The following is a 15,270-nucleotide window of genomic DNA, read 5'->3' on the forward strand; positions in this document are numbered from 1 at the left end:
TTCACACCCTCCTAAGTGATTCTCAAGACTTCACAAAGTAAGATTATTACTTTTTTATCATTTAGACTCTCCATCTAAGGTTTCTCTAAGACTCACCTAAGTAAGACATGAAGAGACCGCCCATACACTCTTTCAAGCCTACCTAAGCAATCCTCAAAATTACCCTACATAAGAACCTTTCTATTCAACATGCATTGACTAAGTCAACCATATTCATTACGCCATTTAAGAGACCATCAAACGAATAGATGACTTCACATAATGATCTTGGAAGAGACCTAGGGAACTCATCCTAGCAACTTCAAGGCCTACTCGTGTCATGTATAGATATCGTCCTATTTCACTACCTACACATTGTAGAACCTATCAATACTAGAGTGTACATCCCATATGATGAGACTAGGAATTAACCGACATACATACTAGCTTGGTATGGAATTTGGTGTCATAAGAACCCCACATCGGGGTTCTTATTTATCTAATATATTTATGCATTTAAGATTTTTAGTCGATTAAATAATTTTTTTTGAATTTTTTTTATTTCATTTTAATAGTTCATATTTATTAGAATCTACAAATCCATTCATATGTTTATTTTGTTTGATTTTTAATACATTTATGTTTGTTTTTAGGGTTTTATGTTCGGGAAAAGCATTTTTATGTCTACAATGTCTTAATCCAGAATTTATTTGTGTATTCATTCTATCTATATATCAAAAAGTTCTATATTTTTTTCTTTTCACATTGTATTTCAATCTTAATTAGTACCAACATGTTTGCATTCATCCTAACTGTATGTTAACAATTTTGTATTTTATTAGGTATTCATTCGGTATTTCAATCTCAATTTATATATGAACAAGTTTGTATTTCTCTTTTATTTTGTATTCAACCTAATTTTATACCAACGGGTTTTGTTTTTATGTGCCTACTTTACCTTTCAAAGTCACTTTGTATTTCAAATGAAGAAAGTATTTCTTTTGTATTCACAATTTAATATTCAGTCTCACTTTGTATTTATAACTTTGTATTTTCATCTCACATTTGTATTCATATATTGTTGTATTCAACATATAGTTCATGATCGCTTAGTTTGTATTTATCTTTCAAAGTCACTTTGTATTTCAAATGAAGAAAGTATTTTTTTTATTATATTCAGTCTCACATTGTATTTATAATTTTATATTTTCTTCTCACTTTTGTATTCATATATTGTATTATTCAACATATAGCCAATGATCGTTTAGTTGCATTAACTTAATGGGATAATATTATTGTATGCATTCAAACAGAAAAAACAACTACTAAACTAAAAAAATAATTTCATTTGTTATACATCATAATTTGGATATAAAAAAAAACTATAAATCCCAATACATACAAATATTTCACTGTTTAACAACACTCTTACACTCGACAAATGCAAATATCTCATCCAAAAAAAAAAAGAATTGTTATTCTATTGTGCACTGGATGGGACAAATTTATAATCGTCAATTTTGAAAAATTCCGTTTCAAAAATATGTTGTATTCAAATTGAAAAAGCTTTTAAAGTTATCATATGAATGATTCAGAAGACAAACCAAATTATTTTTAAAAAATTTTTGTTGTTATTAAGAAGAAAGCAAAAAAAAAAAGCTCAACAGAAAGATGGCTATTTATGTTCTTTTCAAAAAGTAATTAATTTGTATTTAAAATCTTTTTTTGTTTCATGATTTTCTTATTAATTATTTGTATTCTTTCAAATTAAAATAAATACATAACTAATTCCTTAACAAACTAAAATAATGACATTTTAATAAATAATGAAAGAGTTGCTACTAAAAGGTAAAGTATTGTTATTTAGAAAAATTTTGTATAAATAAATGAAAAATCCGCAAGAAAACAATTTCCTTAGTAGCAAAGACACCCCAAATGTTATATATTATGCGGATGAAATTGATGAAGTAGTAATAATTTGATGTTAATCATCAAACCGGAGATGCCGCTTTGCTTTCGGAAGAATCTTTGGAAATGATCGAGGCAAGTGGTTCATGGGATATTGAAATGAAATGAAGCCTACTTGAAGTCTGATGACATAACTATGCAGCATCATAGAGGGGTTGAAATTAGCAAAGGAAATGAGATGCAAAGATCTGAAAGTAGTGGATACAAAACAACGTAGAACAAAACTCAACTTGTTCATACACCGAGAGATTCATATATCCTCGTTTCACAGATTTTGTAAACAAATCTGGCATGGTAAAACCTTCAGCATATAAGGCACAGGTTAAACTGAGGAGAAGTAAACCAAAAGGCCGCTATCAAGCATTATAGACTCAACAAGTACAATAAATTTGGAACCAATGGACCAGTTTGGCATTTTTCTTTTGGACCTAAATTTTGAAATTTTATGATATGCTACAGGTGAAGTATCCCTCCATCTTGCTAATCTATCAATTGTAACTTAAACAAACTTTCCACAAAAGCCGATGCCTGATTTTATAGAATATCTACAATTAAGAAAAAAACAAACAAGTCTCCAAATTTTGAACCACACCCTGCAGTTAGTCATAGCAGATGCTCCACAGTCCATCAAATCAATTCTGCAACCAACCAATAGTAATAATATATAAGGATTGAGGATTAGTTGTAGAAACAAACTACATTTACTTGTATAAAATAGCAATACGCCACGCTAAAACAAGAATATCCTGCCCCCTCATTTTTAAAACTGTTAATCATCTTCTTTCTCCCCACAAACTATTTTTCCTTTTCTTTCAAAGCTCTAAAAGTTTGACACAACACTAGCTTCAGTGTTGCATGAGTCTTCATGCATGTTAAGTAACCACCCACGAGTACTCATCCCTCTCCCAGGTTGATTAACGGACTAATATTTTTATCATGCCAAACAAAAAATTGCATATATAAACAACCCATCATCATACCATTGCTGATTCTTCCTGAACTCAGTAAGAACTGGGTATATGTTCTCAAAGGCAGTATATGTCTCATCTCTAACCTGAAATACAATAAAATCCCTAGTAAGATAAAATGGTAAATCGCCACATAATATACAGTAATTTAGTGAAGAATATTTAACAGGCAGATACTACCTTGGCTCCTGTGATGACAATTTTCCCAGAAACAAAAATAAGAAGCACTATTTTTGGTTGTTTCATGCGATATATTAATCCAGGAAATAGTTCTGGCTCGTACTGTACAAAGAAAATGAAAGATCATAAATACAAGGAAGAATATTAACAATCAAGTCAACATACTGGTTTTATCTGTCAGAAATCCCACTAAACAGTTCTTTTGATTTTCTATTTACGACGTCCTGATTCGAATGAACATATCACGGTACTGAAGCTCAAGCATCCCCACCTGGACCAATCACTTACCAGTTGCATTAGGGGGGAAATCATTTTAAATTACAAATCATAAATGAAGCACGGGGATTGGTTATACAATCATACCACTCTCCTATTACGGAACAACTTAACCCTACAAAACAATTATTCAATTTAATTTAGTACATGCTCACGATATTGCAAAAGGGTGGGGTGGACCGGGGGGGAATCAAAATGTCACAAGAACGATGCCTACAAGATTCTGACATAAGGCTGATATGCTGGAGTATGAAGCAGACCATGAGACACACTAAGAACTGCATGATTTGGCAAGAGTACTTTGACCACAAAGGATGAAGGGAAGCAAGTGTACTGAACGGCCAGAGTTGAGGCGCCAGATTTTATTTATCTTCTCGTATTTCACACTTTTTCTCACCCCCCCCCCAACCCCCCAAACCCACCAAGGTGGCCAGGAGGGAGATATTCAATCAGCGACAAGGTCATTCAACCAGGAAGGTTGTACACTTTTGATAGGTAACAAGTAATAACAGACTGCATGACAAGAAGATACAAAAAACATGCCGACAAGTTCTTTGTTCTTTGCCAGACACTGGTGTCACACATCACAATCTAAGTTGAGCCTTTGTCCATCTGTATCAAATTCAGTTAAATAATTGGTTTCTCTATAACTGAGTGATAATACGCATACCAAAATTTGTAATATTAAATTGACCTTAAAAATAATATTTTAGGAAAAACTTATTATAGTAGGTACAAGGAGAGGTAGACCGAAGAAATACTAGAGAGATGATTAGATAGGACATGACTAAAATTCAGGTTACCGAGGACATGACCTTAGATAGGAGAGCGTGGAAGACGCATATCGGGGTAGAAGGTCAGTAGATAGTGGAATGTTCTCTTGCTTTCCGAGGGTTTAGGCTTGTTGGTGTTTGTCGTGGTACTAGCTGTAATATTGTTGTTCTTGCTTTTGATATCTATAATAGTTTGTTGTGTATTGTGTTTCGAGTGTCGCACTATGTTGTTGTTCTTATTCCTTTCTTGCAGGATTTGCACTGATTCCCTTGTTCATTGCTATATTTTTTTCCTCACTGTTTCTTACTCATTGTACTTGGACTTGCTACAATTAAAGGGAGGTCTTTCGGAAAGAGCCTCTCTACCTCCACGAGGTAGTGGTAAGGTCTGCGTATACTCTACCTTCCTCATACCCCACTTGTGAAATTCCACCGGGTATGTTGTTTTTGTTGTATATTATAGTAGTAATTGATAAACAATAGTGATAAGGAACATCAAATCATGGTTTAAGTTTGAAGTGTTGATAAATATAAATAGTAGGTCTGAAGTACTACAGTGTGTTTAATATTTCAGACCAGTCAAAGCAGGAGATGTCAATTGGATAGGTAATCAAAAGTTCAACGAAAACCATGACCTAGTTGTTTCTCTGATTAATGGTCCAACCACTTTGAGGAAAAGATTTACATTTCCATGCTTGCTTATACTGTGCTACCAAAAGCTTCTGTTAACCACGCATAAGGTACCAGAGCCTACAAAGTTCTGTGTATTCCTAATAGACATCATGTGCAAGACAATTGACATAAAGGAAAACAGGTCAACAATATCTAATATCTAAAACCAACAACAAATCAATTTTGGAATTTTATCTGTTACTAATGAAGACTAATAAGTAGGAAGACGTAATGAGGAAAAAGGTGAATATTACCTCCAACAATATAATTCAAAAGGAATGATATATTGAAATTTTAAAATTTGTTCTGATATACATACAAATACAGGATTATACATATGAAGACTGAACAGAAAGAAGGCAAATAAATGCTGAATTTTGTTGGCCAGTAGCATAATCAAATAATCAAAATTCCATGAAGGGCTTATAGGTACAATAGACATCACAATTACAATATAAAATTATGGACACTGATATATGTCAATACTTACACTTGAGAAAGCACCGTGGGCATAAGCAAGGCCTTCAAGTCGAATAGGAAATTTAACATCACAAGAACCAACTATATTCTGGATCTTAAAATCCTGCAATGGAGCAAAATCCATATAAATAACTTAAACATATAGCAGAAACAACAAAAAGAACAAAGTTACAGACTAGGGATTGTTTGGAAACAAGTGTTCCTTTATTAGTGTATTGCTTCCACAATACTAGAACCAAATAAGAAAGGAATGTCTAAAAGAGTTCTAAATCATTTTGAAGCATTTCAAAACAAGTGCTAATTCTTGAAATAAAAGAAATATTTCTTCGCCGCGTCTGGAACATTGCAAAATGAGTACTGCATGCTTTCAATCACATCCCAGCACGGAAGCAGCTAGAGGGTTTCTTCTGCACAACTTGTTGATAGAGGTAGTGAGTTTACTTTTTTCCTTGATTCTAGGGAATACAAAGCACCAGAGCAGTTGCATCGGTCACCTCCTCCAGGCTCAAAGCAGTATTCTGGTTCGTCTTTTGTGCTGGAATCCTAATACTTGAAAGTCCTCTAATTTATTTATGCGCGGCTCAAGTGGAAATAGGTACCAGCATTGAACGGTTGGATCCAGATATAGTGGAATATATCCATTAGGTGTAGTTCTGAAGTAGAACCTTAGAAAAGGGTTTGCACTCATGGAAAAAACATCTAAAACTGTAAATAATGTAGTAATAAGGATGGGAACATAAAAAGTTCTTTTCTTCTCTTTCCAATTTTTTTGATGAAGAGGCAGGTTTCTTCTACCGATCTGTTATTTTCATTTCACATTCAGGATGAGGGAAGGGATGTGTCAATATTTGCCTATAAAATGTCAAGAAACTGAATAACTGAGCGATGGTGGTTACCTTAAACTTGGCTGGAAAACCAAGCTTTTGAATGATTCTAGCATACTGAAAAAGATTAGGAACATCAAAATAAGAAAGATAAGTACTTGAAAAATAAAAAGAAATTTGAGAACTTGACAATTTCTTAAAATAACCACTACTCCCTCCATTTTATTTTACTTGGACTCTCTACAAAAAAAAGATTGTTCTTTTTACTTGTCCAATTTAGCAAATCAAGAGAGTTGTACTATTTCTTTCCCATAACACCCTTAGTATTTAATAACAACATAAAGTAATAATAGTCAAATTTAGAGTTCCGTTCTCCGGTTTGCTTGTGCTATTTGCAAAGTATCACAAATAAAATTAGTTTAATGAAATATACCCTAACAAAAGTTTTCTTAAAGGTTGTGCTAAGTCAGCATGGGTCAAGTAATATGAAATGGAGGGAATATAAGACATTAAAAGCTCGTTGAACAGTCTGGACCTTTCAAGAAATATACTAGACTGATCCTTAATCCAAATTAGAATTATCTGATTCACCAAACATATATTAGGGTCTGGTATCACAGAGGATACAATACTAGCTATTAACTAGTACATACTTTCCGGGCTGCCAACTTTGACTGTTGTTCACTTTTGGCTCCAGTACAAACCTGAGACGGATAAACTAACAATTAAAAAGCAGATAACAGAAGTTTTTTATCACCAGCAGATAACAAAATGAATATTTACGGACAATGAAAAGTTCATCAAGGTTATGTAAGAATTTCCAGAATTATTCAAACTAATTAACAACTTGATCAAAAACAATGCCAATACTGGCTAAAATTAAGCCCATCAAAAGCCGTTTAGAACATACCATTTTCCCAGAAGCGAAAATCAATGCTGTAGTTTTTGGTTCTCTAATTCTCATGATCACTGCAGCAAAACGCTGAAAGCACAATAAATTGTTTAAGTAATATATACTTTCATCCTCAATTGCTTGACAAAGAAAAACTGCTGATACAACATAGAAACACAAATAGTCTGTTTCAGCAATCCTACTAGAATACAGTGATGAAACAAGTTATGAAGTATAACTTTAGAAACAAATATAAACAATTGCTACTTAGTTGCTTTATACACAAATTTATGTGTCAAAGTAAAATGTTTTACACATCTACCTTCTATTAATTATAGAATATACCTACTTTTGATGATTCATGGATTACTTTGTATGAAACTGCTGCAATTCTATTAATTTGTTAAATCTTAAAAAGGAACATAAAATATATCGTTTTAGAGCCTTGCCCAGATTTTCATAAACAAGAAGGTAAAAAAACAAACAGAGGAGACATAATTAAGTAGATATCCAATAACAATACTGACCAATTCCTAGCTAACATGGTCCTGTTGGTAAGCAATTAAGAGAGCTTATTTTGGATAAGTGAAAGAGGCTCACATTGAAGGCTAGATGATCAACTGATAAGACTTAATAATTAACTACGTTGTTAAGTGCCAAAAAGAATCAAACTGGGACTTGTGGTATGCAGATCGTAGTTGTGGAAACAAAAAATGGATGCAATCCACAAAAAAGAGAAATCAAATAAATGGAGAAGATTGGGCCGATAATGGATGCAAGCCACAAAGGCCCAGAATACTGACTTTTTGTAAAAGATCGAGCACCAGCCTTTTATCAAAATTCAAGCTGGATTATGATTTGACGTGCCACTTACAGACCAAGTTCAATAAGTCAACATTGCATGGCCATATACATGCATGTACAAATATATTAAAACCGTTGACAAGTTATGCTCAAACCCAAGCTCAGCAAGCTGATTATCCATATGTGTGTACATATAAGTAAGACGCCTAGCTGTTCTTTTACGCATTATGCAGAAAATGGAGAACAAAGGACCATTTCTCAGAGCTTTTCTGTATACTCAAATACAATGAGAATAATAGGTACATCAGTTTCAATGCCTTACAAGGCCAAAAAATCTATTATCACACCGGAAAGTACACACGGAGGTGGGTGGGCAAACATAGCCCACAAAATAGCAAGATTTATATATGAACCAGAAAGGGAGAAGCAGCCTCAAACGGTAACTGCGAGCAAACTAGAGATGTCCTTCAAAGAGGCTGCAACACTAATAGATGGGCAACAGCAGCTTCAAAGAAGGCGGAGATTCAAATAAATGATGCCAGCATTGTAATCACTGAAGACATGACAGCATTAGAAAAAGATCTTCTGGGAAGATGCTTAGTTGGTAAGTTCCAATCACAGGAACCTCCAACACTGAACGACGCAAGGGGATGAGCAAACAGCTCATGGAAATCAGCTGTGAGCGTCAATGTTCACGCGATGAATGACGGACTCTTTCTCTTCGAGTCACCATCAAGGAAAAGTGCATAACATGTGCTCAATGGGGTCTGGGAGTGGAGGAAGACGAGAATAGTGCTGGAATGGTGGACACCCACTTCAGGCTGCTGGCCAGCGGAAATAAATAGAGACTGGATATGGGTTAGAATTCTAGGGCTCCCACTAAATTTGTGGACTCAAACAGATTGAAGATCAGTGTGATGGATTCATAGAGACAGAGGAGGAAACAATGCTGAAAAATCATCTACAATGGGCTCGTATCAAAGTTAAAGGAGATGGCAAACTAGTTCCGACGGAGATAAAAGTAACCAGGGATGGACTTGTGTACAATTCCAATATGGGGGAGGCACCTGTCACTATCAGGGCTGACAGGGAGAAGAAAGAAGGATTAGGCCGAGGACCTAGGATAATCTGATACAGCAGTCTAAGTGGGACAGATACCCCATTTGGTGAAAGTCTTAGGAATCCACGAGGACAGTCACCTGGGTACATCAGAGGAAGGGGAGATTTTAAATTTAAAGACACATGGAATACAATTAAAAGAAAAGGGCCCTTTATGGACGATAGCAGGGCAAATTGGAAAAGTCTCAGAAGTGAGCTTTAATTTAAATAGCCCAATAACTTTAATTACCAGAATCCAATAAAAAGGCCCAACGGGAAGACATTACCATGGAAATTGAAATTCAAGCAAATGTTGCCAAGTCCCAAATAATCAACAGCCACAACAAGTCGCAGGCTACCCAGATTACGTCGAAAAGATCAAGCTCGTGCATCGAACAATTCCCAATGCCCCAAGACCCTCAGAAACAGTGCAAGCAAGTGGAAGCGAGTTGGTTTATATGCGATCAGAAGAGCAATTTCAGATTGTGAAGCGAATTGAGGAGGAAGCAGTGCCGACAAACATGAAGATGCCAACTGAAGGCAATGATCAGGAATTGAACACTTCCGAATGGGTCCAACAAAACATCACCAAATTAAGTGAAGAGCTTAGTATTGACTTCAAAGGTTGTAGGAGACAGCAAAGGAGTAGTTCAAAAAAATTGATAGCAATAAGCAGCAGAATGGTGAAAGACAAGTGACAGCCAAAAAGAAGGGGTCCAACAAGCTAAGGAGTTCAGAAATAGACAACAAGTTTTGGAGCTATGGGTCTAGAAGCAAGGGGGACATCTTCCAATCAAAGATCAATGAATTTGAAAATTGTTTCCTGGAATGTGAGGTGGTTGAATTGTGGGAGGAAGAGAGGGCTGGTTAGAATATCCTTTAGAACTTGGAAGGCAGATATTGTTTGTCTTCAAGAAACTAAGGTAAGGGGGGACATAGCAGAGCATGTGAAAGAAGTGTGGGGGAACAGGTGGGTCAATTTAGTTCAACTGGAGGCTAGTGGAACTAGGGGAGGAATTATCATTATGTGGGATAAGAGGGATCGGGAAGGAGTGGTTAGTAGTGTTGGCATGTACTCTGTGCCTTGCAGTTTTACTGGGAAAAAAAACAAGTGCTTGATTGGTATTTAACAGGGCTTTATGCTCCTAATGGGAGAGTGGAGAGGGAAGAGACAGGGGGAGTTAAAGGCTGCTAGGGGTCTAATGACAGGACCTAGGGTTCTGTATGGTGACTTCAACACAACCAGACACCCCTCAGAGAAGAAGAATTGCCACAGAATCAGTAAAGCAAAGACTGATTTGTCAAAGTCCATAGAAGACATGGAGCCTATGGATTTAGATCTAAAAGGGGGCAAGTATACTTGGGGAAAAGGGGATAGGCGTGATACAATTGCTATACTGGATAGGATTCTTATCTTAGAGGATCCAGATAGCTGTTTCTGACACTAGTAACATTGTATTTCAGTCAGTACTTAGGTAGTACTGAAAAACCATATTTACAAAAGGATCTAGATAGCTGTTTCAAGAACATAAAACAAAGTTTGCTTCAGAAAGTAACTTCAGACCACTCGCCTATTATGCTACAATATGGGGACTGGGAGAAGTCCAAATCCTATGTCAAATTTGAGAACTGATGATTGTAGACCGAGGGTTTCAAAGAGAAGACTTAGAAGTTAGAACTGGTGGGATTCTTTCAATAGTACTGGCAATCCAGATTCTGTTCTTATGACAAAGATGAAAGCTTTGAAGGCAAAACTCAAGGAATGGACAAGTCTGCAGGAGAATTTAGGAATACAAAGACAAAGTGTGTTGACACAACTAACAGCTTTAGATGGAATTCAGGAGCACAGAGCGTTACATGGGGAAGAAATAGCATTCAAATTGAGTCTCACCAATGAATTTGAAGAGCTCGCTAGGAAAGAGGAGATTGCTTGGAGACAAAAGTTGAGACTCACATGGTTAAAAGAGGGGTATAGAAACACCACTTTCTTTCATAGAACTGCTAATGCACACAGAAGGTTCTTATGTATTTTTTATTATAAATAGGGCAACCTCCACATACATACATATTTACTACATGCAAAGCTTCCTGTCAACAAGGGCCCAACAAAATCATACTAAATGTGGTCTTATGTACTTTTCGGCCTCAATTTATGTGACAGATTTTTCTTTGTAGTTATCCCAAAAGATGACATATTTTCTTATTTGACACGTGTTTGATAACTTTATCACATTTTGTCCATGTTGGGTCGTCGGCCTCCTTATTTGGGGAAGGAAATCTATTACTGATGTGGGACCAAACTATCAGCGGAAAAGCATATGTAAAGCACATTTAAAGCATAGACATCGAAATTCCTAAAACACCCTCGGTATGAAGTAGGCACGTCACCGAAGAGGCATTTTTTGTACAAATAATAATTATTGTATATATATCATTATAAAATTTGTGTATATAACTTATTAATTTGTTTTGATTTTTATTCAGTTTGTTTTTAGAAAAACCAAACCAAATATTATCGAATATTTAAAACATAAATCCAAACCAAAACCAAATAAAAATCTGATTATTTAATTAATTTTAACCAAACCATGAACACCGGTAGATATAAGAATACAAGATGAGCATGAGCAAGTTTTCACAGTTAAATATAATAACCCAGCTAGTAGCCATGTAACCAAATAAATAAGTCAGCCAATGGATGAAATAGTTAAATGGACCCAAAGCCTCATAAAAGTAGTACATTCTTTCAACTAAAAGGACGGAACTGCCCTCATGATTCTTGCTGAAGCACACATGTCGACAAAGACCAGTGTGCTATATATAGAATGATTCCTATAATAAAATAGAACCGCAAAAAGACATTCTGCCTGTCTCGGCTTCCACAAGAAAAAAATTTCATGTTATTATGTAGGAAAGAATGAAAAGAGGTTAAGGCCTTAACATCACACAAGTTGGTTGATGATTGAGCTGAATGATTTACTGGCAGTAATTTAATTTAACATATCGAATGACGTCGGGATTTAATTTTTGAGCCAAGAGAACTAGAGCATGAGCCTCGGTACTAGTTGTGACCAAACATTCAAAAAGTCAGACCACTTTGTTCATAGGTCCTTAATTATGGCCATTGTAACTCCCTTTACACTTCTTTTTGTGAGCATTAGCAATATGAGACAATAAAATTCATTCACAACTTAGGCTTTGTTTTTATAAACACAGTGTCCAGGCCAATGTGCACGAACCTCGACTCATTTTATGGGGTACAGTCCACCAAGGCTTGGACACATGGGAAGAAATCACACACTTAGACATTAAAAACAAATCATTTGGGGTGGAATCCTTATATAAAAACGTCATTTGGGAAACCACTAAAGGGAGAAAATTGACTCATGAGTTGTTGTCAGAAAAACAGTCACATGCTCAAATAAACATTTAGTTCCGCGGGAAACTTCTATTATCTCCCAAAATTCAGAACCACGAAAGCAACAACACTCTGTTTGTTTTTTTACTTTTCAAATTCATGAAGTTCAATACAAATCAAATGAAAGCAACAGGTAAGCAAAAATAGCAAATCTCCTACAGTCTCATAAGAAGATCTAATAGTACATAGCTCCATTCACATATCAGATAAAACACATCCTGAATGTGCATTCAAAGGATCTAGTATCTTATCAGTATCACCAACTACAATAACAACTACAACACAGAAATATACCTTCGGATTGTACTCTGCATTTCGAGCTTGAAGTGCAATAGCTTTCAGGTCCAACTTGCAGTCCAAATTAACCGTTGAGACAATATTCCTAGCAGATAAAAGAATGACAGATGCATATATCACTTAGTGAAAAATATACTTTTAACAGACACACTACTACCGCTTGCACCAATCACCTCACATATTAGAAGTAATTATATCACTCATTGAACTTATGTAAACAGAAATGACAAGTATGTTTAGGTGAAAATAAAGCATACAAAGAAAAATTGGTAGGTAATAGTGGAAGAGAATTATTGACTAATTACATATTTACACGTCTTTTAATGTTCTAAACCTGTTTGACAAGACCCAAATATTTGGCATCACAAAGTTCTTAACAGAAGTTACTGCCGGTTTGGATAGACTTATATCAAGTTCCTTTAAGCCAAATAGCTTTTAAGCACTTTGGTAGTATTAGAATGTAAAACAAAAAGGTGCTTTTAAGGCTTAAGCACTTGTTTTTAAGACAAAAATAAGCCAAAAGTCATAAGTTAACATTCCTAACTTATGTTTGGCTTATAAGGCAAAAGCTATAAGCCCATCCAAGCAGGCTCTTGCTTGTTGAAACTTCTCAAAGTTCTTGATCAAAAAATTATGACCCAAACTTCCTTTTCTAGAAATTTTCAGTTCCCCGCCTCCAATTTCTCTATTGTCTATGTTTTTCTTGATAACCAAGAAATCCCCGAGGGAGTGGTGGATATCAGTACTACTCACTACATTTTAATGCAATTGATAATATTTGTTCTCAAAAACAATAATTTGAGAATTTATTACACTACATTTTAAAAAATCAAATAAAACACTAAGTTTCTTAGACAAGAATAAATGATCAATGACATGTAAACAATTCACTTACTGGTTTTTATAAGTGATAAAGTTAGCAGAAGTGATAAGAATTAACTTACTGCAGAGTAGGGACTATTCCAGAAGGGTGCTTGGTAAGATCCACTGGCTGGCTCCCCTCTAATCCCTGATCTGCCATTCCTCTTTTGACCTAGTCCCTTCCGTACACAAAACTCTACAACAAGGGATTAGCAGATAGAATCAATTTCTGATTGATGAACAATACAACTAGTATGAACCAATGCCAATCTAGTTGGGTATGTTATATAAAACCCTCACTATCAATTTAGCTCTATTTTAGAGCTTTTCCAATTTAAAGTTGAGCTCCCTAACATTTATACAGAGTCAATATTTCTTCATCAATTATGAGAATAGTAATTCCTCCAAACCATAGAACACCAATCTCAACAGAAAAAAAATGTTTATTTTCTGTCCATCAAAACCGAAATTTATTTCTTTTTTGTTTCTCTTATCAATGGTTATTTTTCCATTAAACCCAACATGGAGAGAATCAGAACAAGTGTTGCTAAACCAAAAAATAATAATTTATATTCCTACAACACAAATTGGGTACAATTGAACTGATACACAAATTATTACAATAGAAGTCGAATATTTAACAAAACATGTGGCGATGATGAAAAAAGGGTCAGATCCAGACCTATAAAGTGAAAAAATCTAAAACTAGGGTTTGCTGAAATTCGAGGATTTTGTTTGTTGTTGTTGTTGTAGCGGGTAAAGAATTTGAAAGAAGGATTCTTTTATATGAAAGAAGATCTTTGTAGAGCGACAAGGAAGGATGAATATATATATAGAGAGAGAGAGAGAGGGGGGGTAAAGGGGAGGAAGAGTTGTGAGGAACAACGATCTAAAGAAAGACCTTATAGGCGTGTGGTAATTCGAGTATTTGTGTGATAACCTGTGCTATATCTAATTTACTATATTACCCCTCAGTTGACCATAACATATTTATGACCTTTCTCAATTCAGCCCCATATTATTAATGCCAAGTATATCAACACGTTTATACTCATATAATTGGCCATTTTGGATTGAAATACATTTTCACCCCTCTATTTTTACTTCTTCAATTTATACAATTTAAAAAAAAAAAAATTATACAATTAGAAAATAATTTATTATTCACGTGATAATTTTTTTGAGAAAAAATGATTAAATAACCCCTCCCAACTTATTATCAGATTTTCAATTATATATGTATTATTCGCGAGAATTCTATTAGCCCCATGAATAATTACTTTAAAATAGAATAAATAACCTTTGAAGGGCATAGAAAGGGTAAGTTGTCTTTTTTTTTTTTTAATTTCTTTCTTTTTCTAATTTTCTTTTCACTTTCTTCTTATTTATCTATACAACTATACTCTTGTTTGGTTTGAATACTAGTTGTGTTAGGATTAGCTATGTTGGAATAAGTTACGTTGGGATGAGTTTTTATTGCTTTTTTGTTTGTAATATTAAAACTATTTCTATAATTTTTTAGGATAAGTTGTTTGTTTACAAAAATACCCTCATCTTATTTTGTTTTTTTTACATTTTCTTTGCAAGCTTTAGTTATTCATTCTTAAAAATAAAATTTACATCTTATTTAGCTTAAATATTTTTGTGTGTGCATTTTGTTATTGTGTCGTATATTTTAAAATTTAAATGTTCATCTTATTTAACTTAAAATTAAGCTTTCATCTTATTTAGCATAAAAATAAAATGTGCATCTTATTTAGCTTAAAAATAAAATTTTCAT

At 34.5% G+C, this 15,270-nt stretch overlaps 1 protein-coding gene across 1 annotated transcript; it reads right to left on the reverse strand.

The window, feature by feature from the left end:
• Positions 1-2,275: 2,275 nt before the first annotated feature.
• On the reverse strand, positions 2,276-14,387 carry LOC107007839 (TATA-box-binding protein). Its single transcript, XM_015206647.2, has 10 exons — positions 14,173-14,387; positions 13,574-13,686; positions 12,627-12,714; positions 7,031-7,102; positions 6,774-6,824; positions 6,193-6,237; positions 5,307-5,399; positions 3,096-3,197; positions 2,928-3,001; positions 2,276-2,585 (listed from the first exon to the last, which is right to left on the reverse strand). Coding segments are annotated over exons 2-10 (603 nt in total). The 5' UTR covers positions 13,651-13,686; positions 14,173-14,387; the 3' UTR covers positions 2,276-2,584.
• Positions 14,388-15,270: the final 883 nt, after the last annotated feature.

The sequence above is a fragment of the Solanum pennellii genome, chromosome 1 (assembly GCF_001406875.1).
Source record: "Solanum pennellii chromosome 1, SPENNV200".
Lineage (NCBI taxonomy): Eukaryota > Viridiplantae > Streptophyta > Magnoliopsida > Solanales > Solanaceae > Solanum > Solanum pennellii.